Source organism: Pygoscelis adeliae, unplaced genomic scaffold, assembly GCF_000699105.1.
Source record: "Pygoscelis adeliae isolate BGI_AS28 unplaced genomic scaffold, ASM69910v1 Scaffold1, whole genome shotgun sequence".
NCBI lineage: Eukaryota > Metazoa > Chordata > Aves > Sphenisciformes > Spheniscidae > Pygoscelis > Pygoscelis adeliae.
The window spans coordinates 3,215,375-3,242,857 of record NW_008824051.1 but is presented as its reverse complement, the minus strand read 5'-3'; the positions used below and the strand labels follow the sequence as shown (position 1 = coordinate 3,242,857).

General features: G+C 49.8%; 1 protein-coding gene across 1 annotated transcript in view; it reads left to right on the top strand.

Annotated features, from left to right (window-relative positions):
- Nucleotides 1–27,483, top strand: part of GALNT14 (polypeptide N-acetylgalactosaminyltransferase 14) — a 114,466-nt gene that overhangs the window by 69,951 nt on the left and 17,032 nt on the right. The window contains exons 3-9 of the mRNA XM_009333688.1: nucleotides 3,400–3,498; nucleotides 12,986–13,053; nucleotides 15,648–15,713; nucleotides 17,799–17,920; nucleotides 22,526–22,613; nucleotides 23,295–23,379; nucleotides 24,793–24,896. Coding sequence (XP_009331963.1) covers nucleotides 3,400–3,498; nucleotides 12,986–13,053; nucleotides 15,648–15,713; nucleotides 17,799–17,920; nucleotides 22,526–22,613; nucleotides 23,295–23,379; nucleotides 24,793–24,896 — 632 coding nt within the window. The remainder of the gene's footprint in view (nucleotides 1–3,399; nucleotides 3,499–12,985; nucleotides 13,054–15,647; nucleotides 15,714–17,798; nucleotides 17,921–22,525; nucleotides 22,614–23,294; nucleotides 23,380–24,792; nucleotides 24,897–27,483) is intronic.

The window sequence follows — 27,483 nt, the reverse complement described above, 5'->3', positions numbered from 1 at the left end:
GTGGAGCAGCCCACGTTGCAGACAGTTCAGCCTGGCAGCACTTGCTGTGCTAAGATTGCTCCCCAGTCCTGCTACAAGGTTTCAAAGCATGAAACTTTAAATTACTTCAGCCAGTGAGTTTCAACACACTGCAAACATAAGCAATGCAGTTATTATGGCTTTTTTTTCTTTTTTTTTTTTTTAACAATAAAAAACCCCCTCAAACTTTCATTGGTTTCCTGAAAATGTTGTGGGTGTTGTTTTTGGTTTTTTTCTTGTTGGCAATTGGGTGACCTATGAAATACCATAAGCAGCACAAAATGTTTATCCAGTGACAGCCTGAGGTAGCACAGGCAGCTCTTAGTGGGTTTATTTTCATTATTACAGCAATTTTAGGGCTGCATGCTGCAATTTTCACTTGCAGTGAGGTATTAAATTGAAATTACCCCAGATGTAATTGTCACACAAAATAATTCTGGACATGCTGGATTTAATGCTTTTCCAAGCTGTGGTTTTTATTACCCAAGCAAGTGCCAAAGAAACACTTGTAGTCAACAACTTAAACTGAAATCTGCCTTCTGAGGAGCCAGGATGTTTAGCTGCAGTTACGCTGGCGGGGGAAGGAAAAAAAAATAAAAAGGAACCAACTGGAGGAAAGTTTGGGAGGGCTCCTGAAGGAAGGGCCCAGGGGTAAAATCCCGAGCAAGGGCAGAGTCAGGGCCACGTAGGGACCCCAGAGGAGCCCTGGCGGATGCAGCAGCTCAGCTTAACCCTTTGTGGGCTGGTTTTTGGGGAGGCGAGTCCCACCTGTGGTGCAGTGCTGGTCACAGAGCCGAAGCGAGGCTGGGGGTGCTGCCAGGTCCCTGCCCACTCCGTAGCAGCGGTGCAGTCATCAGTCCCGTCTTTGGGATGCGATGAGCCTCATTAGACAGAAGTCAGGGGGGAGTCACAGAGCCAGTGACCAAGCTCTGGAGGTGCTCATATATGATGTTTCAGTGTTTTCCTCATGCATGTAGTCTAATTAGGCTGATCGGGTGCGTAGACATCTGGAGTTTTAAAATCAAGTTGTCACACACGAGGACCCTTCGTCACAGCGCGGGCACACTCAGCCAGCGTGCAATATCCCTGGCACTCCCACTGGTGGGTGATACAGCACGCATCCACTGTGGCTTTATTTGTTAGCTTCTTAACTATTGTAATAACATAAGTAAAGTATTGATGACTTTCTATTTTCCACCCTCTTTCATTCTTTTCCAGAAATAGCTTCCCTTGTTTGCTCCACACAACCCCTCCTGATGCCGCGCTGGAAGTGGGTGGAAGGACACGCATCTGGGAACGGTTAGGAGATAATGGTGTATAAATAGCACAGGGAGAGCAATCGTCGTAGTCTGTCCCTGCAGCTCTGCAAAGCAAGCGAGAGCTGAGCCTGAGCGCGGCAAACCAGGCGTCGAGCAGCAGCAGCAGCTTCTTTCTCATCATATCAGGTTGGGAAAGCTCAGCTGAAGTTGGTTACTGGATGACACAGGAGGCCACAGTGACCCAGTCGAGCAGGTCGGGGCATGACCTGGTGCTGTTTAGTAATTCAGAAACTGTCTGCTTTTAACATCCCTGAGATGTAACTTTGATGAATGAGAGTGTTGTCGCACGGGGCAACATCTCTGAATTTTCTCCTGCATGTGGAGTGGCCATGCAACTTTAGTGTCCTTTGAGGATGGACCTAGAATTAGAATTGATTGAATGATGAATTTTGCAGGTTTGGTGACTATGCCGAAAGAACAGGGTAGTAATGAGAAATCTGCTTTGGTCAAGTTGAGGCAGGATTTGGGAAAGGTTTTGATGAAAGAAGGCAGCAACTGATTTAGTGTGAGCTCGCAAATATTTTGTCCCACCCAGGATGTCATTTTTTTTCTTATCTTTGGAATTATTTCACCTGTTGTGCACTCTTTTTTCCTTTCATTTATGTCACTTTGTAAATAATCAGAAATGCAATTTCAAAACGAAAAGGTGGAAAACCTCATTAAAAAGAATATCTCAAGCATTTTGGCATTTCTGAGGTGCAACATGCCATGCTGATAGCACGAACCAGCAATATTTGGCTCCTGTTACTTGCTTTCTCCTCCCCTTCCCCACCTTAATTTTTCCATCTGTTTTTACTTCACCTTGCAGATACCGTGGTCCAGAGCCTTGGGGGAGCAAACTGATGGTTTCTTGAAAGAGTGGTTGCTCAGTTCTCTTTCCTGCTTCATTTGAGGGTGGTAGTGATAGCACCTGGGCAGTGACACAAGAGCAGGCGAGTGGCATGTGGATGGGAAGGGGCATGACGGCTGTGATGGGGAGCTCCTCAGGCTGGGCACGGGGTGCCCTGCTGCCACTGGTGTGTCATCTTAAGGCCATCACAGGGGCTGACAGGGACCTGGAAAGAGCAGCACAGATGTAAGAGGTGTATCTGGATTTCCTGAGCTAGGAATATGTTGGCGTCAGTCTATAAAAGCCACAAATTTCAGCAGCTAAAGGTCAGAGTAATTACAGAGTCTACAATGTTTCCTCCTGGGAAGGAGGCAGCAGGGGCTGTGGTTGCAGTTGTGGGTTTTCACCTTCTGCAGGCTGGTTTGGAAAGTGTTAAATCCCAATCTTACTTGTACTCAGGTTATGCCATTAAGGCAGAATGAATAAGGAAACAATCAATTTAGAAACAGGACTTGGCTCACCTTGCAACCGGCTGGTGGAAATTGCAGCCTCGGGAGGTGGGAATGAGGTGGCTTGGAGCTGCACTGATGCTCTTACTTCTGCTGGTGCCACCAGCCGGGTGGGTGCAAGAGCGCTTGGGCCCCTGCCTCAATTTAAGGAAGAAAAAAACCTCAGCATGATAACCCAGTACTTCTGGAATGACACCAAAAGCTCCATGAAGGTCACAGAGTCACCAAGGCAGCATAAGATTTGCAGCTGGCCTTCTGCAGGCACCTCACTTGTGCCTTACCTTTGGCGTGAAGGACCTGTTTCTGATTCCACCGTGCTAACGTCAGTGAGGAGTATCTTTGCTGAAGGTGGCGTTGCCCTAACTAAGACAAAAAGGAAGGGCGTTTGTCTTCCCACTATCTGTCGGTGGGGGAGGCTGGTGGCGCCAGGAGGGTATGCTAGCTTGGAAGCAACGGTTAGAGAAAAGGGCTGCAAGCTGGGTGCCTCCTTTCTCATCCCTTCCTATTAATGACAGTTAAGCTCTTTTTGCTGCTTTAATCCTCAGTGACTTACTTGGCAGTTTCTGGACTCCTTCAGAAAGGATTCATGCAGAAGAACTTACGTTTTTTTTAATAGTGGCTGGAGGACCATCTACTGATGGACTCTGCTGCCTGTGTTAATGAAGTGAGCTCCCACTTTGAATTCCAGCACCTGAACCGCCTTTTCCTCTTTCTCCCTCCCCAGGTGTACGACTTTGCACTATCGCCAGGACCTCCCGCCAACCAGCGTCATCATCACCTTCCACAACGAGGCCAGGTCGACCCTGCTAAGGACGGTCCGGAGGTAAGAGCTCCCAGTCTGCTCTTAAAAAAGGGTGAGTGGGCTAGAGGTTTTCGTGAATAAAAGCAGAATCTGTTTGCACTCACTGCAGCAATGGGACCAGACCTACCAGCTACGGTCTCAAATGATTACCAGGAGAAATTAGCGTGAAAGCTGGTCTCTGAGAAGTAGGTTTTACAGTGGGATGGTCAGGAAAGTAAGTAGCTGTGCTCCCTTTGCAGGGTCTAGCACAGGACATTCTTGAGGGAGCAGCAGAAGATTAGACAGAGTCTGGGATAAGAGGTTTTATATCCAGCTGGGTATCAGTGCTCAGCTGTATTTTGTCACAGTCCTCTAGGGACAGCTATTGTTCTGCAGATGTCTGCTCCGGTACTGCTGTTTGAGCTTCTCCAGTGACCCATCGAGTGGCAGAAAGACTTGCTAATTGAGAAGCCCTAATGGTGCACATGCAGACTAGATTTTCAAGGACGGTTTCTGTACTCCTCTGGATACATGGTGGAGCACTCTGGGCATGTGGCCATTCCTTCATTTGTTGGTTTGTTCTTGGCTGTGTTTTGCTGTAGTGGATAGACTAAAGGCTTCATTTTCATCACAGGGTTTTGAAATCAGCGTTTAATCCCAATGTGTGCCTTGAATCTGCAAGTTTTCTTGTGGGAAGATTTAGTGAGGTGTGTCCACCGCACCTTCGAGGGGTTTATCTCCAGGTCTCAGCTGGTGGGTTCCTCTGTAGCGAGCTTGGGTGTGTTTTGCTCTGTGCCAGTAATAAGTGTTTTGCAGGTGTGTCTCATGCCCATATAGTGAATGTTTGTGCCCTGCTGCAAGCCTTGTCAGTTAAACCCTGGCATCCCCAGGGGCCCCTTGCCATCGTTGGTACTGGTCAGACTGGGGTTGCTGGCTGGGGGGAGACTTCAGCTGTGCCCTGTTCACTGTCACGTCCTCACTGGGCTGTTCTCTGAAAATAGCATCCTTCCTCAGGTGAGCGCACCCAGTGCCACAAGTAAGTTTGACAGTCCTGAAATTAAATTCCTGCTTTGCTCTGTGGTTTCATGCCTGATCCCATCTCCTTCGCTTCACACTTAATAATCTGTCACCGCTTTCTCTCTCTAGGGTGTGTGGATTTCGGGTGTGCATAGCACTGACGCTTGCTGCTGTGTACCACCTACTTGATCCTGGACCTTCTCTTGTATCTTTACAGTGCCTTGCATAGGTTTGCCATTCTCCAGAACCCATTGTAACAGAGATGGCAAGGCAAAGCCAAGTGCAGTCCTCTAGCCCCTGAGATATAGGATGCTTATAACATGTAAAGTACAGGGATGGACTTTAATCTCATTTCTCCCCATAACTCGGCACTTGACTATCCTGGCAAGTACGATCATGAGTGATGTTGTCACATGAGAAATGTTAGACCCATGATACGGCTCTTATGCCTGGATCGCCCATACCTGGCTTCATTAGAGAACTGTTCATTGCAATGATGCCATGGTTAGAAATATGGGTAGTTTTGAATTTTTCCTTCTTGCTTTAGGATATTGTCCTCTGAAGTTTCTGATTTCCAGCTATAAAAAGACTTTCTTCCTTGTTCCTCTTCTTTTCTTTGCTTGACTTGATTAGTTGGCTTTACTGCCTTCCTTACCCGGTTGCATGTGATTTTCACCACAGCTTTGCCCCCGTGCACCGCTCCTCCCCACTCACATGCCCCGGCGATTCCAGTGCTCGTGTTTTGTCTGTGGGGAGGTCTTCTCCAGCTCTGGGGCCCCTTCTGAGCCCTCTTTCCTGTAGGCTGATCTGCAAACAGTGCCAGAGCCCGGTGGAGCATCCCACTGAGCTGTACCACAGAGGCAAGCCTGGGCAGTGAGGAACCGAGATGACAGCCGTGGGTCCCCATCTCCCCTGCCTCTCCCTGGGCTGAGATCCTGAGCTGACCCTCTTTTTTCTAGTCCTCATGGTTTGGAGGTGGCCTCCTGCCATCAGGGTTCACCATTTTCCTCCTGGATGCAGTACTTAGAGGCTTGCTTTGATCCAACCAGCCCTAGGGGTACCAGCCCTTGGTGGCAGATTGCGCTGGTGACGTGGCTGCTGCTCTGCTCCTCTCCAGCCATGATTGTGCACGTATTGCCACCTCCCTGCCTGTTTTTGGACCCAGCTGAGAGCTCGTCTGCCTCTTCAGCCTCTGTAGGTTAATTTGCTGTGCCTTCTGACTGCTCTGTTTTTTCCCCCTTGCTTGGCAAATGCTTAGTTTAATTAGATCTTCCAGAGAACTCCATCCCATGGTGGCTGTAACAACATGGATCATTTTCCATGGCCATTCAAAACAAACTCTGTCTTCCTGACACTGCTTTGTGCCTTTTGGAGTAGTCTGTGGCCAAGTGTCTCCAAGCACTTTGAGCATGGCAGTGAGTAAAATGGGCACCTCTTCTACCCTGTTCTCCCCAGTACATCTCCATGGTGTGTTCGTGGTATAACCCAGATGGACAGACTGAGGAACAGAGAGGTCCATGGCTAGTGGAAGATTTTGGCTTGCAAACCTGGTTTTCTGAGTTCCAGCAAGTTGGGTTTTCCAGCCTCATTGCAAAATGAATGTTCTCAGCTAACCGCCGTGGGAGGAGCAAGAAGCAGGGCAAAGGGACAGTGCTTAGCTTGTCCAAAGCCATGGGGTGATGGGGCGCCGGCCCCCCAAAGGGAGCACTTCTTACAGGACCCCATGTAAACACAGAGTAGTGGCAGAGGGAAATGCTGGTGAAGGTGCCCCATAGCAGAGGAGGAAATCCGCTCCTGCAGAAGGGACCACGTACCTGACGAGCAGGAGGGTTTTTTGGTGTTCCTATGCTTTTCCTAGGTGCTTGAGAGCTTTAATGCTCACCGAGTGCTGAGGCTGAGCTGTATCGCAGGCTCAGTGTGTTGCGTTTGGCTCTTGGTGAGGATGCGAGTGCTCTGACCTGTGAAGCAGAGGCACCAGTACATGGCCTCCGCAGCAGCCCTTACGCAAGTCACGTTGCAAGCGTTTGTGACAGTTCGTTTACGAACAACTTGTGTCATCAGAGCTATTGAGAAAAGCTAGTGGACTGTGTTGAATAATGAATTAATTTAAAAGTTTCATGATCTTTTCTCTGACTGTTTGCCAGCTGGAAGAAAAAGAAGGGGGAAAAAAAAAAGAAAAGCTAAATTAATCGAATGCCCAAATCTCTGCAAATGATGTAGTCAGCGTTTATAAATGCGTATGTAACTATGCTTGTGAATACGTGCAAGTGTCCAGGTAGTAGGGGATGGGTGTCATGAGAAAGAGAAATAGAAGAGGGGAGAAAGGAGGTGATGGTGAATAGCAAAGTGGCTCTTGAGATTTTTGTTTTTAGTTTTTTTTTTTACTGTGTACTGCAGACAGTGAAGAAACTGCCATTGGGTTGTTGTTTCAGCTGCTCACTTTTTGAATGACCTTGGGCAAGTTTCTTATCCCCCTGCGGTTCAGTTTCACATATTTCAAGCTCCAAGGCTCCATGCATTAAAGATCGTGAGAGTCTCCAACAGTACAGGGCTGGGACCATGTCAGTAAACCCAAGGAGGGAAGGCAGGAGCAAGGAAGAGAATAAGCAATACAGAGGTTTGGGGTTTTTTTAAATACAATTTTTTCTTTCCTCTTTTTCCATCCTGTGCTCGCCTGGATTTAGGAAGGGAATCCAGCTCATTGCCCAGCTCTAGCTGCCCAGCTCCTCCAGAGGGAGAGCTTAAGGAAGTCCCCCAAGCAGTCACTGGAGGAGAAGGAGCAGCGTGGCCAGGAAAGATGCGCTCCTCGTTACCTGGGTCCGGGCTGGGTGCTGGGGCTCTTGACAGCGATGGGTAATAGTGCCTCCACATCATGTAATCCCATGTGGTTAGGGGGATCTACTCCATGCCTTGCTTATGAGAATACCACCCTCTGTCCTTCCCATCCCTCCTCTGCAGGCATCGGCACGCTCACATGCCGAGATGCGGCGACCGCTGCGTGGGCAGTCATGCTTTCAGGGCTCGGTGTGGTGTGGCGTCCCCTGCTGAGGTCTGCAGGGAGCAAGGTTTGGTGTGTGCCCTATTCCTGGGAGCATCCCTGGGAGCGGTGGGGAGAGAAACGCTGCCTGCCCTGATGGCAGGGCTGGGCGAGGCAGAACTGCAGGCAGCCTGGGGTGATGCTCTGCTCCCGGACCATCCGAGACCATCATACTGTGACTTTCTCCAGCAAGGCAATTTTGGGAGCTTGATGGCTGGTCAGCACTGGCACAGGCTGGGCAGGAGAGGAGCATGGGAGGCTGCTGTGCTGGCAACCTGCTGGGCAGAGGGTGAAACAGTCCCGTTTACTCTGCTGAGTGGTCTTTATTTATTTATTCTTCAAACTTGCAGCTGGGGACCTCAGAACAGGAATAAGGAGACTTAATTATTTAGTTCTCACTGACAAACCAAAACACATCCTTGGCAAAAGTCCTGATGCGAGTGCTGTGAATACATCAAATATTTAGATCATTAATTAGCAGGGAGATATCATGCCTTTCATTTTCCAGTGCTTGTAAGTAAGAGAAGTGACGTCCTGGACAGCCAGCACCTCGCACCTTCCCCTCGTGCTGCTACCTTGTCTGCATCCAGACACATCTGAGGCAGGGAAATGACAAAGCCGCGCGCCTCCTTCCTTAGGCAGCAGCGGCACCGTATAGAGTCTGTGCCATAACTGAAACGAGCCTGATTAAAGAAGCAAAAACAAGCCAGGTGTTGTGCAGAAACTGTATAATTAGCACTTTCTGCTGACTATTTTTTTATTTCTTTTTTTTTCCTGCTTTTTGCTTAAACCCTGGACTTTTTTTTCTTAATTTGCTAATCATCTCTCGCGGTGACTAAGTACACAGCCCTCCGTGCGCTTTTACCTTTTGATGTTAACATAAGAGAACTCTTGAATTTCAAAGAGCTTGGTGGGTATTTGAAAGAATAAAATGTGAAAGCCGCAGTGTAATCAAAGCTCATTATGGTTATTCTTGGTGTGATGTCTCTCTTCCTACATAATTAGCCATTTTAGGTTGTTGAAGCAGTTCATTTTGGCGGGCATTTTCTCTCTGCGCTCTCGGTCTGATTTCGATAATTGTGACCCTTGGACCTTTTGACACTTTTTATACTCCCAAAGGTTTTTTTTTTTCCCCCCTAACAAGTCCCAGTATATTGCTATGGAGAGAATTAATGGGTTCATGAGTTCCCGAGGATCGATGTCCACCTCTCTAAAGGAACTGGTATTCTGGGTGATGACCAAAACCACACCAACCTTTGGTCAGAAGATCCGAACTCCTCCCTGCAAACATTTTCCATGTCTTACATGTCAGGGTGACTTTTGCACTGGTATTTATTTGGTGATGAAATTGTTGAATCCAGTGCTTATCTTTGGGTAGGTGGAAAAGGATCCCAAAAAATTGTTGAGGAGGATGAAAGAAGGACCTTACGATGAAAATTTAAGGTGAAATTCTCCATGGTTACATCTGTATAACGTCTGCTAAATCCATTGAAACAAAGAAAAGTTCAGCATTGACTTTTCAAGATAGTCCAGCAGCGAATCTGGTCTTACGGGGTTGAATAAGCATAAGCAATTTCTGGACTAGAGGCATGAGTCTTCATTTCGATGGTAACAGGTCTTTCAGCGATTTAAGGGAGAAAGAGTTGTGATCTCTGGCTCAACAGAACTTAGAAGCTGTTTTGATTTGTTAAAATATCTGCACTGCAGTATATCTACCTATGTTTGATTTCAGGGAAAAAATTCTATAAATAACAGGGGGACTTCAAAGCGCTATAATATTAATTGTCTTCTGATTTTACCCATATAAAAGGAAAAAAAGCCATGCACACATATAAAGAAAGAAAAGAAAGTATAAAAAAGAAAAATCAAAGCTGAGCAAAGGCACAAGTAATAGAAAAGCTGTCTTTGAATTTTTAAAAGTGCATTTATAGTATATCTGAAAAAAAAAAATTCCCTGCAACGTTGAAAACGTGGTGTATTTGATGCCTCTGTTTCCCATCCTTCCTGAGGAGCACTGCAGGAGGGGTGTTTATATCTCCTGTGTTTTCAGCAGCATGGGTGTGTTATCGTGTGATTAATAGAGCACAGGTAGAAAATGCGTTGGAGGTGAGAATTTGGCTTTGCTGAAAAGCCAGCACAATTGCTCTCGGCTGCGTTGGGAAGCACACTGCAGTCGGGGCGTTGCAGCCTTTTCTGCGGATCTCTTCGTGCCTCTACCAAGTGGCCCTTAGCTTAGCGGCAATTTTGGTGCTTGCAGGTGTCTGTGCACAGATTTGCAAGAGCAATAACGAGCTCAAAGCCTACTGAAATCAGTGGACATCAGATTCCTTGGAGCCATGGTAGACCCAGCCTTTGGACCACCCTCACCAGGGCTTTGTTCACGTGGGATTTGGGATAGTGTCACGTTGTGGGTGAGTCCCACAGGCGAAGTGATGGGAGAGGGCTGTGATGGTGCTGGGTGAGGCTGCTTTCAGTGCTGGGGGATGCTGCGTCACTCATGGTGGTGTCTGTCATTAACCCCATGGAAGGATGATGGTTCACGGAGCTGGGCCAAGCCTCGGAGAGGTCCCTCCCTCATCAGCCTGCACGCTGACTTTTTCCCCCTTGCTCTGGTCAACCCTCTGCATCCCACAGATTGCCATTGTTGGCATTCGGGGGACATCTTCCCTGATTTACGGGGTGGCAAGCCGAGGCACGGAGTTGGCAGCAAAAGGCTTGACCTGGGAACAGTGGGAGCTGAGCCAAGACTGGGCTGTACGTCTCCCCAGCCCAGCGCCTTGAAAATGGTCCATGCTGGATTTTCTTCCATAAGAGGTGCCCTGGGGGGGAATTCTTCCAAGTCACTGAGTGCTGCTATGAGCCCAGGTCTGAGTCTACAGCCCAGTGCGGTGGTTTTGGTTGAGTTATTCTTGCTGGTACCAGCAAAAGCAGAATCAGCCCCTTTGTGACCACCTTCCTGTAGAGTTAAGCCCTGCATTGCACTTCTGGCAGGCAAATCTATGGGGGAGACTGGGCGGAGGCAGGCTTTGAATATTCAAGTTGCCCGCTGGCTGCTATGAGCCCAGGTCTGAGTCTACAGCCCAGTGCGGTGGTTTTGGTTGAGTTATTCTTGCTGGTACCAGCAAAAGCAGAATCAGCCCCTTTGTGACCACCTTCCTGTAGGGTTAAGCCCTGCATTGCACTTCTGGCAGGCAAATCTATGGGGGAGACTGGGCGGAGGCAGGCTTTGAATATTCAAGTTGCTCGCTGCCTCCCCCTCACACGCTCTCGGTGGGTTATTTATTTATTTTGCTGGCTTTTTTACAAGTCTGCTTCTTTCCTGCAGGTTTCACCAAGTTAGGTTTCCAGGCAATCAGCGCTTGTTAAATATTCCACTGAGCATGATATTGCTCTCCTGTCTCTCTGTACTGACGCTCAGCTACAGTAATTTGCTGAACTCAGCTCTCGCATATGGGGATTTTTTAAAAATAACAAACCTATTAATAATAATAATTAAAAAACACTTGACAGGTGGGAACAGCACATCTAAATTGCTCTGTGTGCCCCAGCGGGAGGAGGGGCATTCAGTCACTTTTTCTAATACTTTGTGCAGGCTGCTGGCGTTGGCGAGGCAGTGTTGTAAATCCCTGCTTGGTACAAGCCTTAGCGATGCTGGGGTGGCCACAGCAGCTCCTGGCTGTTAGGGCTAGCATTATGACTGTTGCTTAGGGGGCAGAGGCTTTCTTCTTCTCCCCACCCCAACCTTAACATGCAAAGCATCTGAAGGTGGGGGGAAATCATGGCTTTTGCCAAGATCCTGAAACTGGAGGAGGCTGGGATTGTGTTTCCAGGGAAAGTAATTATGGGCTTGGAAGTGATGTTGAGGAGCTCTACAAGGGAGGTGCCAGCCTTACCCGCTCTGGTCTGAGATAAAACGCCCTTTTTTCGGGTTTTCTGCTGGGGAAAAAAAAAAAAAGAAAAAACAAAACATGGAGGGAGCATCCATTTCAAGCATCTGCCTTGGGATGTCCTGTTCTCCTTCCAAAAAGGTCCGGCTCAACTCTTTCTTTCTCCGGAGGGTTGTAATTCCAGCACCTGGTGAGTGCTGGCACCTGGCAATAGGTATAGATACTCCAAGCCCTCCTGAGCAGGTGGGCTTGTGGTTTTTCATCAAGAAGGTTTTATCAGAGAAGTGCAGCCCTTTGGATGAACATCCTTGGATATCTGGGGGTGATGCTGTGAGACCCCTCCAGGTTCTTGCCAGCTGGGCTGGTGGCCCCCATGCACCCGGATTCCCTGGGGATCCTGCCCTTTGGAGCCCTCTTGACTGGGGTCTGGGCTAGGGACACAATTTTCCAGACTTCCAGGCTTTTTGCCGGAGCTTTGGGAGCCTGAGGGGCTGGGGAAACCTGTTGATAAGGATCTGGAGGTGTCAGGGGCTTCAAGGGGTATCTGTCCTCTTGTGCCAGCAGTAGGTTTGAAGGTTTTTCCTAATCCAGACCAGAAGGCAGACTCAGGTGTGAAATTTGGGGGGGCTTTTAAATCCTGTTTGGAAAAGGAACCGCACTCAGGATGAAGGCAAAGGAGTTTAAATTCTGGAGTGGCCCATGCCACCCAACTGGCGTTATCAAAGCCCAGGTGAAGCCCTTAGGAGATTTTTGGGATGCCCTGGGGTTTCTGCTTCAAGAAGTCAACCTTGACCCTTTGATGGGGCAGGATTTTACGCACGTGTAATTCTGCCGACCTCTGCGCTGTGCGAGAAAGGGGAAGAACAGGTCTAGACTTTTTAATAATAATAATAAAAAAAAACCATTGGTGGGATAATTAAGGGAAGATTGTAGCTTTCAGCCACATTTCAGTGTCTGTCCACCTGGAGGGAGCTGTGAACCACGTCCTCCAGCCTCTGTCTTTCATTAAATAGGCAGGCTCCAACCCTGCTCTTATCCTCTTGGCAGTCTCTGAAACACAGTCAGCTCACGGATAAAAGCAGGAGTTGTCCTGCCACGGCTGTGAGCTCTGTGAAGGTGGGCTTGAGCTGGGTAATTTTCTCTGTGTTGGCCCTGCTGTCGGTGGACACCATATCATTAGCCCCAGGAGAGGTGGTGGGGTGATGGCAGCTTTGCTGTAAGCCCTGTTAGGAAACATGGTGCGATACGCATGTTGCCGAAAAGCCTGTTTCTCCTGGCTTTACGTGGTGCTCTGCTTTTGCTCACAAGGGTAGTAAGGGTGAATCTCAGCTATTTCCCAGGAATACCGTGCGCTCGGCTCTTAGATCAGGCTACAGGGAGCTGATAGCCGGGCACTGTAGGTTACTGGGGCGTGGGGGGGGGGTTGTTTCTGGGTCTTATCTAATATATCCTTTCTGGAAATCCAAGCCTGGTCTTCTGTGCTTTGGCAGGGATCGATTCCTAGGCTTTCCCACCCCGTTTGCTGGGTTGTTGAGTTGGTCAAGCACTGTCATGGATTTTCTCTCTTCATTCTTTAGCCATTCTTTATCTTTCTGAACCGCACTCCAGTGCACCTCGTCCATGAAATCATACTAGTGGATGACTTCAGTGACGATCGTAAGTGACCCTTTCTATGTTAAAAGCGAGAGGCCAAACCGAAAGAGACTGTGAGAGACTGGGATTTACGCAGGGAGGGGGGAAGAGTTTGTCAAAGTGGAAGGAAATTTAAAGCTCTGTATGTGTGGAGAGCAAACCCTGCTGTGCCAGGTTTGCATCGCTGCGTGGAGAATTCAAATTCCAAATGATCAAACCTCTTCTCATGAAAATAATACAAGAAAAGCGCATGGCTAATCATTTTTACGCCCAGTAGACATGAATCCAATCCTTACCCGGTTGTATCCTGCCACAGCCGTGGTGTGTTTAATCTGGCTTTCAGCTGCAGCCAGGAGCAATTCTGGGTTGACACCACTGGAATTGCACAGGATAATGGTAGTCTGACCCTCCTGATGTATGCATATGTTCTGCGTACGTTTATGTAGGTGGCCAGCAACTCTTGACTGATTTTTTTTTTTCACTCATGTAAAGAGGATTTCCCACATGAGCTGCCCATTTCTGAGATGCACCATAAATAACGCTGTACGCCACAGACAGCCCACATCCTCCTGCCATTTTCTCCCGGTTAATAGTGTGACTCAAGTGAAATCAATACATCCGATCTCCAGCAAAAGATGGTAGCTGAAGCCCCAGGGGCTCCCAGGGAGCTACCCCAGCTAAAGACCTTGCCCGGTGAGATGGGCAAGGTCCAGTGGAAGATCCAGGTGCTGGGAGTAAGTGCTCAAAAAAACTGTCTCAGGCATGAAAAGGATGATAAAATACACCTAAGCTGAGAGGGCCGTGGCACTTACGTTTCAAGGTGCTGCAAAATGTAGCCATTTACTAGGAAACGTGAAAACAAAGCCAGAGAGGTTTAAAAAAAAAAAAAGGATCTATGCTTTGCCTTTGGATGTTATAAATAGGCACTGCCTTAGAGAGCATTAGGGACAGATTTCATACGAGACCCACTTCTCGGCATCGACACCTCCCTGGGGAGTCGCTGAAGCCAGGGGAAGGGGTTGCAGTGATTATGGTGAGCTTTGGAGCGACTCCAGTGCATGGGGGGCCAGGCTAGGCAAGCCTGGGGACCGGCAGAGCGATGGAGAAAAGGAGCAGGCGCAAGGACTCGAGCTGCCCTGGCGTACAGCAGAGCAAGCTTTTTGAAGGGTGGAGAAAGTAAATGCCGATTATTTGGCTAAATAGATAAAGCACTTGCCTTCTTGAAAGGAGAAAGGTTTGTAGAAATGCAGCTCCCCTCTTGCAGCACACCCGATGGCATGAGCCGGGGAGAAAGAGCAGGGCTGGGTTTAAACTCATCCCAGGGCACCAGGGGGGAGCCTGTTTCCCGTGTAACTTAGAGCAGCCCCTCGGCTACTCAAAATCAGTGCTTCTCAGCTGTCTTACATCTCCTTTCTTGTGATAGTCTGAGCCTGCTGGCATCTAGTCTGCATGCATTTACATGAAATACATGCATTTGCATAATACGCTATACACACACGGTCAGTTTTTTCCCGGCAACCCACCCCAAGCAATTGGTGCTTTTACCTCATGCCTAGTTGTGTCTCATTTCTCACCTCTGTCTGTCCGTTGACCTTTTATTTGCTGGGATGCAGTTGTTCCGCACGTGGGTTCCTGCTCTTCCCAGTAAATTTCCATCGTAGGTCCGTAGCCAACCCCTGCCACTTCTGCTCCCCTGGTGTGCACAGGGCAACGCAGCTCTGTACCTGAGTTGTTAGGGATACCAGTACAGTGATGTATCTTGTCAACAAAGATTGCTGGAGGGGATGAAAGCACTCAGAGGTGCGTGTGGACGCAGGGTGTGGATGGCGGGGATGGGGCGCATGCGTGTGTTTTTATAGTGCCGAGGAAGAAGAGGCAGAGAAGTGGTGAGAGGCACGAAAGGGTTGCGGAGGTCACGGTGTGGGTGTGTGGAGGTAGAGGGGGCTGTGATGGGCGTACCTGCCTGCAGATCCGGCTCTTGCTGGGAGAAATCCAGGTGAGGAGGGATGCTGGGGCTGCAGGCAGCACCGGGGCAAGAGCAATGGCAGCAACTGCATGTGGGATTGCAGGACCTCCCTAGCTTGGGTGTGGGTGGCTGTGGGGCCTCTCTGCCCCATGGAGCTGCTGCCCCGGGCGTGAGGAGCCCTCGGATGCTCCATGGGGCTCTCTTTGACCATCCCTTTCTCCTCGCTCAGGGCTCACAGGCCATCTCAGGAGGCTCCTGCCCCACCACACAGACATGCATCAAACAGCTTATGTGTTGCTTTGCAGCTACCAAAAATAGTCATTTGCATTAATGTGCAAAAACTCCAACTCTGACTCCAACCATGGCTCTTCTACACTGACTTTACAGCATAATACAGCTGTTCTTGGTGTAAATCTGCTGGGTTTACACTAGTTTTATGAAAACTGCTGCTCTGCCAGTCCTGATTTACGCTGCATGAGCTGAGGGGTAAGACTGTTGTGCCCCAGCGGTGCACAACACATCACCCTAACAAGCCATCAGCCAGTCCAGGACGGGGTCCTCTCCCTGCACCCAATCTCCCCTAGGACCATTTCTGCTGCCAGAGCCACCATGAGGGCTGAGGGTGACATGTCCTCCCTTTCTGTTTCCCAAGCTGACGACTGCCGCTTGTTGGGCAAGCTCCCCAAGGTGAAGTGCTTGCGGAACGGACAGCGAGAAGGTAAGAGCTGCCTGCCCACGACCCAGGTGGGAAACCCAGATTTCGGGAGGCGTGAGAGTGATGGAGCCGGGGGGGACCTCAGTGGAGTGGGCGACAAGGGAGTTCAGCAGCTCCTGAGGACTGGGGGTCCGGATAAAAGGAGATGTGATAAAGGGCTGGGATTTGAAACGGATCCCCCCCTCTCTCACCAAAAAAGATGGGACTATTAAGATATCCAATGAGGCTCAGCTGTAGCTTATTAGCCAGAAAATTGGAACAGGCAAAACAAAGCCCCGGGTCTTATTTTTAAAGATGTTTGCTCTAATGAAAGAGAGGAGATCTGCTCCTGCTGCTTCTGTGGGCTTTTTTTTTTTTTTTAAATAATTAATGATATTTGAAAGATTAAGAAGGGCTATATAGAGGCTGAACGTATGTCCTACTGGGCTGCTGCTGGCAACCTTTTGAGACATTTTCCAGCTCCCCATAGTCTGAATGGGTGTTTTCAAGTCCTGCTTTGCAGTATTAGGAAAACAAAAAACAAAGAAGTTTTTTCATGTTGAAAATCAAAGATGTAAGTCCAGGTGTGTGTTGGGTTAGGGAGACTGAGGAGCAGAGAGGGTTTGTCCGTGGGTTCTTTCTGCAGAAGGTTTCAGCTCTGTAGGTCTGGTGTCAGGGTGGCATCACCCCCCCATGGATCTAAGAGACATACCTGCTTTGGCCGGAGGGTAGGGGAGGTCTCCATAGACCTGCACCTCCTTCTCACCTTTCTCTCCTGTGTTATGGGGGTACATATGTGCTTGCCCCCAGCACTGGATGGACCTGCAGGTATTGGTGCTCTATAAAGCAGTCAGGATTTGGGAACCCAGCCTGGAGGGCTTACCTCACTTAATACATCACTGAAGCTGTATCCCTCAGGACCTGCCAGGATTTGGGGAGGGCTGGGGTGGGTACAGCAGACCATGCCTACCCACAAGATCTTAGAAGTTGTGGAGGGAGATACAGGGACAACCTGCATTGCAGGAGGTGACCTTGGCAAATGCTGGATTGCTCCAGGCTTTGTTCTCCTGTCCCTCTCCCTCATGCTTGGAGGCTGTTCCTTGACCCCTTTCCTCTAGGGAATTTTAATATGAAAGTCAGTGACCTCCTTCTGCATGGACCTGATGTGTGGCTGCTCCCTGAAACCCTTCTGTCTCTCTTTATCTGAACCTCTCTCTCCTCATATTACCACTGTTTCTCCTTCATCAAGAAGCTCTGCTCCCCTTGAGCAACCCGCGTGTCCTCTTTTTTGCCAACGGACCATCTCCTTTCTTACGTTGCAGTTCACTTGAGCATTGGCCGCAGGCAGGAGCAGTGTCGGAAAGCCGGTTGACTCCTGTATAAATAGGAACAGAGCATCTTTAAGAGCAGTGATCTTGCCAAAGAGTCTAGTGTGAAATCCATGTGTGCAGCTGTTTTCCATGACCTCCCTCTTTGCTCATTTTTCTCTCTCACAAATGCATGCAGCAATCCAGCTCCAGCTCTGAAGGACTCTAAATTCACTGTCAGGGCCCTGATGAGCCAAGCGGGCTCTTAGCACCTTGAGAGCCAACCCTCTTTCCTTGGTGGAAAATGTGTTCCCATTGAGCTGCAGATCAGCAGTGCCTCCAGGGTGGGAGAGAGATCTGGGGGTCACTGGGACACGGAAAGGGGCACAGCAGGGAAAAGTCAGCAGTCTAAGAAAAGCCTAATTCTGGCACGAGGTGATCCCACCCTCGACTCCCCTGGCCCTACATCTATGTTAGATTTATTACCTGCAGGGGCATTTTGAGTCATATTTTTCCCCAGAAGGTGACAGCAGAAATAATTGTGCAAATTAAGGATTGGCATAAATGCCATAAATCGTTAATCTTGGTGGATCCATTTATTTGCTTTGGTGACTTTGGGAAATGGTTGGCACGCCTTGCAACGCCAGGAAGGAGGCAATGAACCCGAGCCATGTTTTATCTGAATGGGATTTAGATGGGTCAAAACCCAGGAGATGCGTGAGTGCAGGAGACCGTGCTGGAGGAGCCGCGGGACATTGCCCAGCCTTCTGGGCGGCAGCTGACCGGGTGTGTCCCTGAACAGGTCTGATCCGGTCCCGAATCCGAGGGGCAGATGTGGCACAAGCGGGAGTCCTGACCTTCCTCGACAGTCACTGTGAGGTGAATAAGGACTGGCTACTCCCTCTGCTGCAGAGGATCAAAGAGGTGAGTGCTCCTGAGAGATCAGGGCCACCCTCAGGGGATGCATCGCTGATGTCCACCTCCGCTTCCCTCTCAATGGGCATGACCACCCAACCATAACCAACTGCATGCAAGCATCCGAGTAAGAAAGCGATGAGCTTTTGGGGTGCAAAGTGGCCTTTGCTGGTCTTCCTCCACCCAGCAGCCAGGTGGGGTTGTCTCTGTGGCTGGGAGAGCGTGTGGGTGGGTGGGACAAGGTACCTCCCAGGGCAGTGGGGCTCTAACCAGCAAGCACAGGTTGAGTGGTGAAAGGGGAATACATGGGCACTGCTCCAGCAGAGTTTTTAATTAGGCTCATGTAAAATGCTCAGTGCCAATGATTTAAGGGAGTGACGGCTCCTTGAATAGGGGCCGAATTTAATTTCATGCAAATTAAGTGCTAATAAATTGATTTAATAGGATTTAAATTCTGCTGATTTCGGAGCAGACAATGACATTCGCCTTTTGCCAGCGGCAACTCTCTCGCCAGACATGCGCATGGAGACTCCCGGCGCCTTGTCACTTGAGTCAGAGGGAGCTCTGTGCTGGTGACCTGCTGGCACGGTGCAGGGGATGAAGCCTTCAGCTCCAGTGCACACGCACGGTCCTTTCCCTTCGCTGTGCCTCATTCCTCCACCCTTGCTACACCTCTGGCTCCTGATTGCTAGTATTTATTACTCGGCAATTTTAAAACTACCTAATTATGTTGAAATAAGGGCAGCTCAGGAGCAAGGGAAAACCAAGGTGGTGGGTTATGGAGAAACCTGCTCTGCTGGTGTTCACGGTGCCCCTCATCCAAGGCGTCCTGCTTTTCACACCTCCATACGTGACAGCTGTGCTGGCTGGGCTATGCATCCCCTCTGTGCAGCAGCGATGGGACGGGGGAAGGGGGGCACAGCACCAGGTCAGGTCCCTCCGTGGTGCGTGAGGGCAGTCGGTGCTGCTGGCACTCGTAGCACAGCCAGTGCTGGAGAGGTCCCAACCTCGGTTTGCAGGCTGGGCCACAGTGCTGCTGATAAATGATAATATAATGAAAATAGCCTTTTCATATTATCGATTGCAGCTCCGATGGAATTACAAGAACACGTGCTATGATACCCAACTCGAGCCTCGTAGCTGACCTGCCCCGGGGTGGGATTCACCACTAAACTTTACTGCATTGGTTGTTCCTCTGAGCTCTTTTAAGGCAGGCGTTCCTCGTTCTCTGCTGAAGCCCTGCTGTATTTAGCTGAGGAATATCCAGAGCAATTGCCTCTTTCCCAGGCAGAGCTTTTGATGTGTTTTGGGAGGAGAAGGGCAGCGGTGGCAGCAGGAAGGGGGCAGGCAGAGCTGCCTTCCCGCGCGGCTCCAGGACTGTGCCCCACATTCGGCGCCTGTGGGGTAGGTGAATGTGGATGCCACATGCAGCATCGCCATAGGAGTTTCACTGCATCATGGTCGGAATATAGCATCACACACAAACGTCACCTCTGTGAACTTCTTTTTATTTGCTCTTCTGGCTTAAATCTTTCTCTGGCTGGAAGTAAGGCAGTTGGTAAGCTTGTGCTGCTGGTCACGCAGCACTTCTGCCCGGTGTCTTGCAGCCCAGCTGAAGGCAGCAAGGGAGACCTACTATGAAGAGTGTTGATGGACTTGCAAAGCAAGTGGGGTCCCACTTGCTTGTTTTCTAACTGCTCGCAAAAGCTGCAGGATGAAGGCAGCGGGTCCTCGGTTTCCTTCTTCACAGGCCCACCATACCCATCCTTTCCATCAGGGTTAAAATATTGATCAGTGAAGTGTATGAAATGTTACTGCTGCCACCTTCAGGCTGCGCTAAAGAGCCGGCTTCCCTGTCCGACTGCTGCGGTGAGGATTAGCTGCCTAGAAAGAGCATTTTCTTACCGTGTTACTCCTAGGAACAGTCTGCTTTGAGCTAATGTGATTTAAGTTTCAAGCAAAGGAGCGGTGAGTGCCTCGAAGGACACCCGGTGCTTTCACCACCACCAGCCACCCTGCACGACGCTTCTCTTTTTCTTTTTTTTTCTTGGCTATTCCTGCAGCTTTTTGTGGTGGGAAATGCCAGAGCCCATGTGTGCTGCCATGCACCTGCATGAAGGTGCCCCTTGAGCCCCACGTTGAGCTTTTCTGGCAGCCGATGGCATCCTCCCCCAGGCCCACGCTCCCTTTCGGGTGTGGGCAGCGCGTGCCCGGCATGTGGGTTTGGAAACAAGCGGGACTAGAAAGTCGAAGAGCAAGTGAAGGGGTGTGGGGGGAAGAGAGGGGGTCCGGGGGGTCTTGGACCTGTGCCCGGGAGGGTGCGTGTTCCAGACGGAGTGGCAGCAACAGCGGTTGTTTTGCACCAGCATGTTTGTGAGCGTATGACTGAGCACTGGGCACATGGCTCTTGTTTTTACTTATGGAACAAATATCTCTAAAGCCATTAACGGTGCATTTCAACTGAGTAACTTTTCTAAAAATGTACTTATCCAGCCCAAGGTGTTTTTACAGCATGACTCAATGAGCTCGCCCCAAAACTGAATTTGCAAATGGCACTGGGATGAACCAGTGTATGGTGACCCCCCCACTTCCAGCTCAAGCATCCCCCCCGGTTTGGTGCTCTCCTGGGGCAAGGGGAGGCAGGTGAGGGGCAGCCTGGCCCTCTCACTTTGCCTGATGCTGCTGTGGGGCCAGAGGAGCAACTGTGGCCTATTTTGTTGTCTATTACAAGGTCATGATGTAGAGGTTGGGAGATAAGCTGGAATCAAGGTCCTTTTCCAAGGTTGAAACGTATCCATTATCTTCAGGACCATTTTCAGAGTTTTTTCCTGTCGATTTAGTTCCATAATTTGGTTTGTTTGAGAAGTGTATTGGAGAAATGCGTTCTGAGATTTTTGAGAATTTCCTGTGAAAGAGGATTGAAGATTTGGGTGTTGTTAATATTAACGTGCCCCAGCATGGGAGGGTATCAAAAAACCAGAAAGGTGAGGCTGCCTATAATAAGAACTGGTGCTCAACCCAAAATAAATCATAGCAACAGCGCTGTGCTCTTGAGCACGCTGTGCTTTTCTATTGAGGGTCAGAGAGACCTTCATGAAAGCTGAGTAAACATAAATGTCCCCATGACATGGCAGGGAAAGTGAGGCAGGGAGAAGGTTGCACTGCTGAAAGCTGCTAGCACTCTGCAGTAATGCACTCAGCAAAGAGGCAGAGGGGATTTTCTTGCAAGAAGTTGTGCTGTGCAATGAGTATAGGTGTGGAATTGAAACTGGGGAAGAGCATGGGCTAGTTAGAAGTGCTCACCAGTACGATGCTTGAGGGGCAAGTTTTAAATGACTAGATATGATCCTTTCCCTGCAGTGTTTGGCACGCAAAGCAGATGCTTTGCTTAAAACCTTTCCCCTACCCGCAGGCAACTAAAGGATGCTTGGGTATACTGAGCTGCGGCAGTTACAATGGGTTTGAAAGGCTCATCGCACTTGGGCGGGACTTGAGTTTCTCCATGTAGTACGTAGGTGCAGCAGACCTTGCCCTTTCAGTGGGTTGCTTGACTCACAGAAAGCCATGTTAAGACTTCTGACCTGACGTTGTTATGGAAATACCAAGTATTTGTCGTGCTCATTTGGAAAACGTAAGCTCAAGTCCAGCTCACAGCTCACGGCCTTTGGTTGCTTCTTCTACAGCTGCATTTGAATACTTCTTTCTTAGGACTAATTTCTAAAACAAAGTTTTTTCTGAGCAAGAGAGCAAGCCTGTGTGTGCTCAGCTGCTTTCCTTTGCATGGCTGTGAAAAACAATTTGATCTGGCGAGGGTAAAAGTTTGAAGTTTGAGCTATAATTGGAGTTTGGGATTTTTGAAAAGAAAAAGGGAGATAAGAGACCAGTCAAAGCTGTCAGGGTCTCTTCCTCCTGTAGATATTTTTGTTCATAACTGTTTGTATAATGTCTTTGCCCATAACAAGACGTTAATTAAATCACCACCGACTATTTAAAATAATTCGGGTCTTTTTTTTAACACTTTCACACCTTTGGCAAAACTCTAACTGTATCCCCATAGTTTGTACATTTAAAAAATGCCTGTATTTAAGCTGCTTGACTGCCTGTGGTTTTCCTCTGTCGTTTCAACTGCCTGTTTGTTGCCTGACTTCTGAAATCCAGTAAAAGTATTTAAGGGAGGTGAAAGGGGAACACGTTGGTGAATTTGCAAAAGGCAGATGGAGCTTTGCATCCAGCCGAGTTCGGCGCTGAGTACACGCACAGCCTGCCGAGACTGCAGGTGAAGCCAAAGCCGGTGAGAAATGCTAGCTCAGCGGCGCAGCAGCACGCAGTCCTCTTCCCAGGAGAGACGCTGCCTGCCTTCCCAGCCTCTCCTGCTGGCGTGCCCCTGGCTCCCAGCAATACCTCTGCTGCTTGGTGCTGCTGCCATTAATTCCTTGGTTGAACTGATGTGATGGCTGAGGAGGAGGAGGAGGCAGTGATGGGCGTTTGTTCCTGCCAAACCTGAATGACACCAAGACTTCCAGCCACCTGGTGTCTCCAGGAGTTTAGAGCGTCCCTTGACCAGTTCGAGCAGTGTGATCTGAAGTCATGGGTCGTTTCGCTTCTGCTTTCCAGGATCCCACCCGAGTGGTCAGCCCCATTATTGACATCATCAACTTGGACACTTTTGCCTATGTGGCGGCTTCCTCAGACCTCAGAGGAGGTGAGTCCAAGCCGCGTGCATGCCCCGTGGGCATCCATCCTGTGGTGTGAGAATGCACTGGCCCGAGGAGCTGGTGGCTCTGCACCACACTGCTGGCTCCTGCTATCTTGCAAAAAGGGCATTAGGACTGTTCAGTGCTCCCCACTGGCTGTTTTCAGGCTATTTTAGAGACAAGTAAGCGTGGCGTGAGGAATGGTGTTTGCTACAGTGGATAAGGCGGTCAAGCAGGAAAGAAGGGTCATATCAAAGCCACCCTTGGCAGCACTGAAAGCCAGGCTGCCGACAAGAGGAGATGGGGGATGTCTAGGCAACAAATGGAGGATGCGACTGTAGTGCTTATTAGTATGCCTGTGCTATTTGTAGCACGCAATATCCATCAGACCGTGTATCTGTGTGCACAGGGGGAAAAAGTAAGGTTTCAGCAGCAGCTTTAATTCTGACTTTTCCTGCCTTTGGAGTGCTTGACTTTGCAATTGTAATGCAATGCATTGTTTCCTGTTCATATGCAGTAGTAAAATATATTAGTCATTGGACTCTTCTCCCAAGAGCCGCATCTTCATGGCTTGAGTCATTTGAAAGTGGGGAAAATACTCCATCAAACGTTGCTTCTGCAGCCTGCATTGCCTCCTAATCCATACCCATTTCTAATTTTCCCATGGTACTTCTCTACTTTGGTTTTAGGTTTTGACTGGAGTCTGCATTTCAAATGGGAGCAGCTTTCTCCAGAGCAGAAAGCCAAACGACTTGATCCCACCGAACCCATTAAGTAAGTCAAGATGGGGAAGGAGGCACCTGAGGAACACGGGGCAGGACAGACGTCTCATCTGACCTCATGTGTGTCACCATGTGCCATAGCAGTGTGATATTCCTTCCAGGACAGCTCTGAACTTCTAATACCTATAGCGAGCTCCTGGCTAGCTGGGTTTTGCAGTACAGCTTCACCTCCCAACATTGAAGCCTGAGGGTGCTGCAAAGGTGGAAGGCGTATATTTATGGTTATTTGTGTTTTGGTAGTGCTAAGGAGGCTGAATATGGTTAGGGAAAAAGCCCAGTGCTCTAGACTCCTGCTTCTCTCAGCTCAGCTATCACTCAAAAATAAAGCAGTGGTCTCAGCCCACTTGATAAAATGTGGTGTCTAGTCCAGCCTTTCCAGATCAGCACTGCTCTTCTGGACCTTGCTGAAGGCTCCTCAGAAATTCAGGATGAGCAGGAGAAGAGAGCAAAACTGAACAGGAGAGATGCCATCTGTCCTCATGCCGTGGGATGGAGGGAGTTCCTCATTCTGCTGAAAATCTCTCCTGGCAGCAAGCCAAGTGCTGGTGTCTTCACCCCCAGCCGTGAAGTGCTGGGGTGTGCAGCATGGAGGAGACCAGGTGTTGGAGGAAGCTCAGGGCCCCAGAAGGCTCGCAGGGGAGCAAAGCACTGCTGCTCCTTAGGATGCTATTGTTAACAGGAGCTCTCGCTGGCTTCCCGAAGGCTTGCCTCGTGTTCCTGGTTGTCCTGCCACACATGGCACTGTGGAGACTCCCCTGGGCACAGCAGTGACCCCAGCTCCTCCCGAGCCTACGCTCAGGCATCCACGCTATCTGCAACTGAAAGGAGACTGGACTTGTGCCAGTAAACAGCGAGTCTCCTCGAGCTATCTTCTGGGTCTGCCCTCCCCTCCTCCATGGACCTTCTCTGTGCAGTTTTCTTAGCTAATCCAAGGGATGAAAAATAGCCCTGTTTTGAAATAAAGATCACACAGCTAGTGATGGCTTTTAAAAAGACCTTCTGAATTGGCTCTGCCTTCCCCTCCCCAGTGGAATGGTGCTCTTAATAGGCTGGCTCCAGGCAAAAAGCCCGTCTGAGTGAATAACCCCCTGAGCACTAAATGCATTTTTGATGCTGAAGCCTACAATCAGGGCTGTGAACTTTGAGCTTGTAGGAGTTGTGCTGATGGGTGCATTAGCCAGTCATTAAGTTCCAGGCAATTTATGATTGACAGCAAAATACCAAGGCGGCTGAAAGAAAGGCTCAGATGCTTTTTGAGGTGTGTTGTCCTTGTTTGGTGAGAAGGAGATACATAGGTAATGTCCTGACGATGGAAGAGGAGGCAAAGGGAAGGGCTGCTTCTGTGCATCCAGGTGCTGCAGCAGTGTTTGAGCGTGTGTCCCCTCTTCCCTTACCCATTCTGTAGGACTCCCATCATTGCCGGGGGGCTATTCGTGATTGAAAAAGCCTGGTTCAACCACCTGGGGAAGTACGACAGTGCCATGGACATCTGGGGTGGGGAGAACTTCGGTGAGTTACTCCTCTTCCTCCTACGTCTTGCTGTGTTGGCTTCTCTTCCTGAGTCATGCCAGATGGATGCAAGGTCATTTTGGATTTCACTTGGAATGCTCTGCATGGTTTCCCTCACTTACATTCATAGGTTACGGTCTCAGGTGGGTAAGGGATCCAACACTTGGTTGGTACTTGGGACTCCCTGCCTTCCATGCTGTTTTGATTTTCTATAGGTAAATACCCTAAACCACAGAGTTTTCAGCTTTGGTGTTACCAACAGATGAGAGAACACCGCACGCACCCTCCTATTCCTTCCTGATCTTATTTTCTCATTAATAAAGCAAAGGCATGTCTTATTCCACTGTCTGACGACAGCATTTCAAACCTATGAACTAAGGCATCAGTGTCTCCCTGAATTTGCAGAGTGCCTGAAACAGTAGCTCCATCGGCATCCTGCAAGCAGGTGGCAAAGTAACATGGCTGCTTATCCATTCCTGTATCGCTAGATGGCTGAGTGCTGCCAGGCTCTCCTTGACACTATCATTTTTCTTGTACAAAAAAAAAAAGGTTAAGAGCTGACCTAAATTCAGTCACCTCTGCCCATTATCACGGGGCAAGATGGGCTTTAAGGAATCTCCTGCATGCAAACCTGAGAGGGCACATGAAAGAGGTAGCAGCCTGTCCCTTGTCCCCCATGTCAAGCGGAGCTGGATCAGGCTGGACTGTTCTCTTTGAAGCCGTAGCGATGCTGCAGATCAGAGCAATAGACTGTATCTGTGAAAGAAGGGGGAGGCACTCGATGTCAGGGAGACACATCAGAACCTGGCTTTGATAGCTCACACCTCTGGGGAGTATGGCTAGCAAGGAAGGAAGGATCTTGTGTCTTAACACATACAGCAATGCTGTCGGTCATCCAAGGGAACAGATGCTGTCGCCTTGCAGTAACCCATCCGCTGCCTAGCACTGTTGTTTTCTTCACATGCCTTTTTCCTCTAGCATATTTTATTTATTTATATCTTGTTATGCAGCAGGATCTCTCGCCCTCGTGCTTTCTCTCTGTGGGTGGGTGTCTTGCTACCAGTCTGACCCAAAGCATCTGCTCTTCTGAGTGGGGTGGCTCTGAGGAAACCTAGGAGGGAGCAGCAGCCCTCCCACCTCCCCCACTGGATCAATGGCCCAGACAAAGCATTCAAGAAGGGAACTAGACAGGAGGAGAGGGACTGCCACCCTGTGCCTGACCCGCTGTCCGTTTCTGCTCATCACTCATCTCTGACAGCAGCCAGAACGAGCTGCTCCTGGGAGATGAACAGTGATGGGGCAGCCTGCCCTCTGGGGAAGCTCCATCCCGGCGGCTTGTCCGATGCCCTGCAACGGCAGGCGCGCTCCTTACGCGTGGTTATGGCCTATCCTACGGAGCGCCATGTTTTCCTTCCTGGTGCTATGCCCCAGGAGGCTGGTCCCGACCAAACATGCGCTGGCTGTGCTGCAGGGTGTAATGCTGCCTCAGGGCATCGGTGTGAAAGGGTGAGGAAGGAGCCAGGCAGGTTAACGCTGCAACAAAACAGTGCAGGTCTGCATAGCAGCAGCGTAGATCCCATCTTGCCCATCGCCCTGAGAGCAGAAGCGTGCCCGGCTCAAAGCTGCGTCTCCTGCAGGTGCAGCAGCTGAGGGCAGCGTGTCCCACCTCTCCTTCGCACACAGACAAGGGCAGCTGTGACCCTGCTGGCCCCGGTCAGTTTTGGGCAGGTGACAGAGGGCAGGAGCTGACCGAATGGCTGCTCATTTTGGGCACTTGCAGTGAACTGTGCTTTTTCTGGTAGCTTAGTCCTGAGGGGATGCAGGACTCTGGTCCTGGGGAGCATCGCTGCTGCCTTTAATGTTATTGACTGGGCAGCTAGAGGGGGCTGGAGACTTCAGGCAAAACAAAAGCAAGTGTGTTTGGGTTAGGAGGACATGGTGGGTGTTTTACTTCTTAAATTTATTTAATCCCTGGTAGGTGAATTGATGAGTAACGGCAGAAGGACTTGCAGGCCAGCAAGAAGCACTGAAAGTATTTTGCCAAGCTAGGGCCAAGCTCAGTGCGCCCCAACGCCTCCTGCTCTCATCCCTCCCGGGGGGTCGCTCGGAGGGGCCACCCGCACTGCAGACATCCCTTGCAGGCCAGGCGGAGGGCGCTGCCAGTTCCTGCTCCCCTGGCTCCTCTGAGCTGGCCCTGTGCCATGCCTTCACTGGTGCCTCAGTTTACCTCCTCTCAAGACATTTAGCTCTCAGCTCCCTGTCTGGAGACCTTGTTTGTTAGTTGCCACGGATGGCTCCGTGGGTCGTCCCTGCCTGCAGAAACCTGTGCTTTAATTGCCTCCACTGGGACTGGAGCAGGGTCTGCAGGGTGCAACACGTCTGAGGCAGAGAGCTCAGACTCCTCACCATCTCCTGCCTCCCGAGCACTGTGTTTTCATTCCAGTTTGCAGTGCACAGAGATCACCTCAGCTCACCGCTTCATTAGGCTTTAAATTAAGAGTAGGCAAGGACTGAACCGGTGCTCTTCTCCCGGGCTGAGCAGAAGGACCAGAGGCAGGGAAGGCACGACGCAGCAGCCACGCTGCAG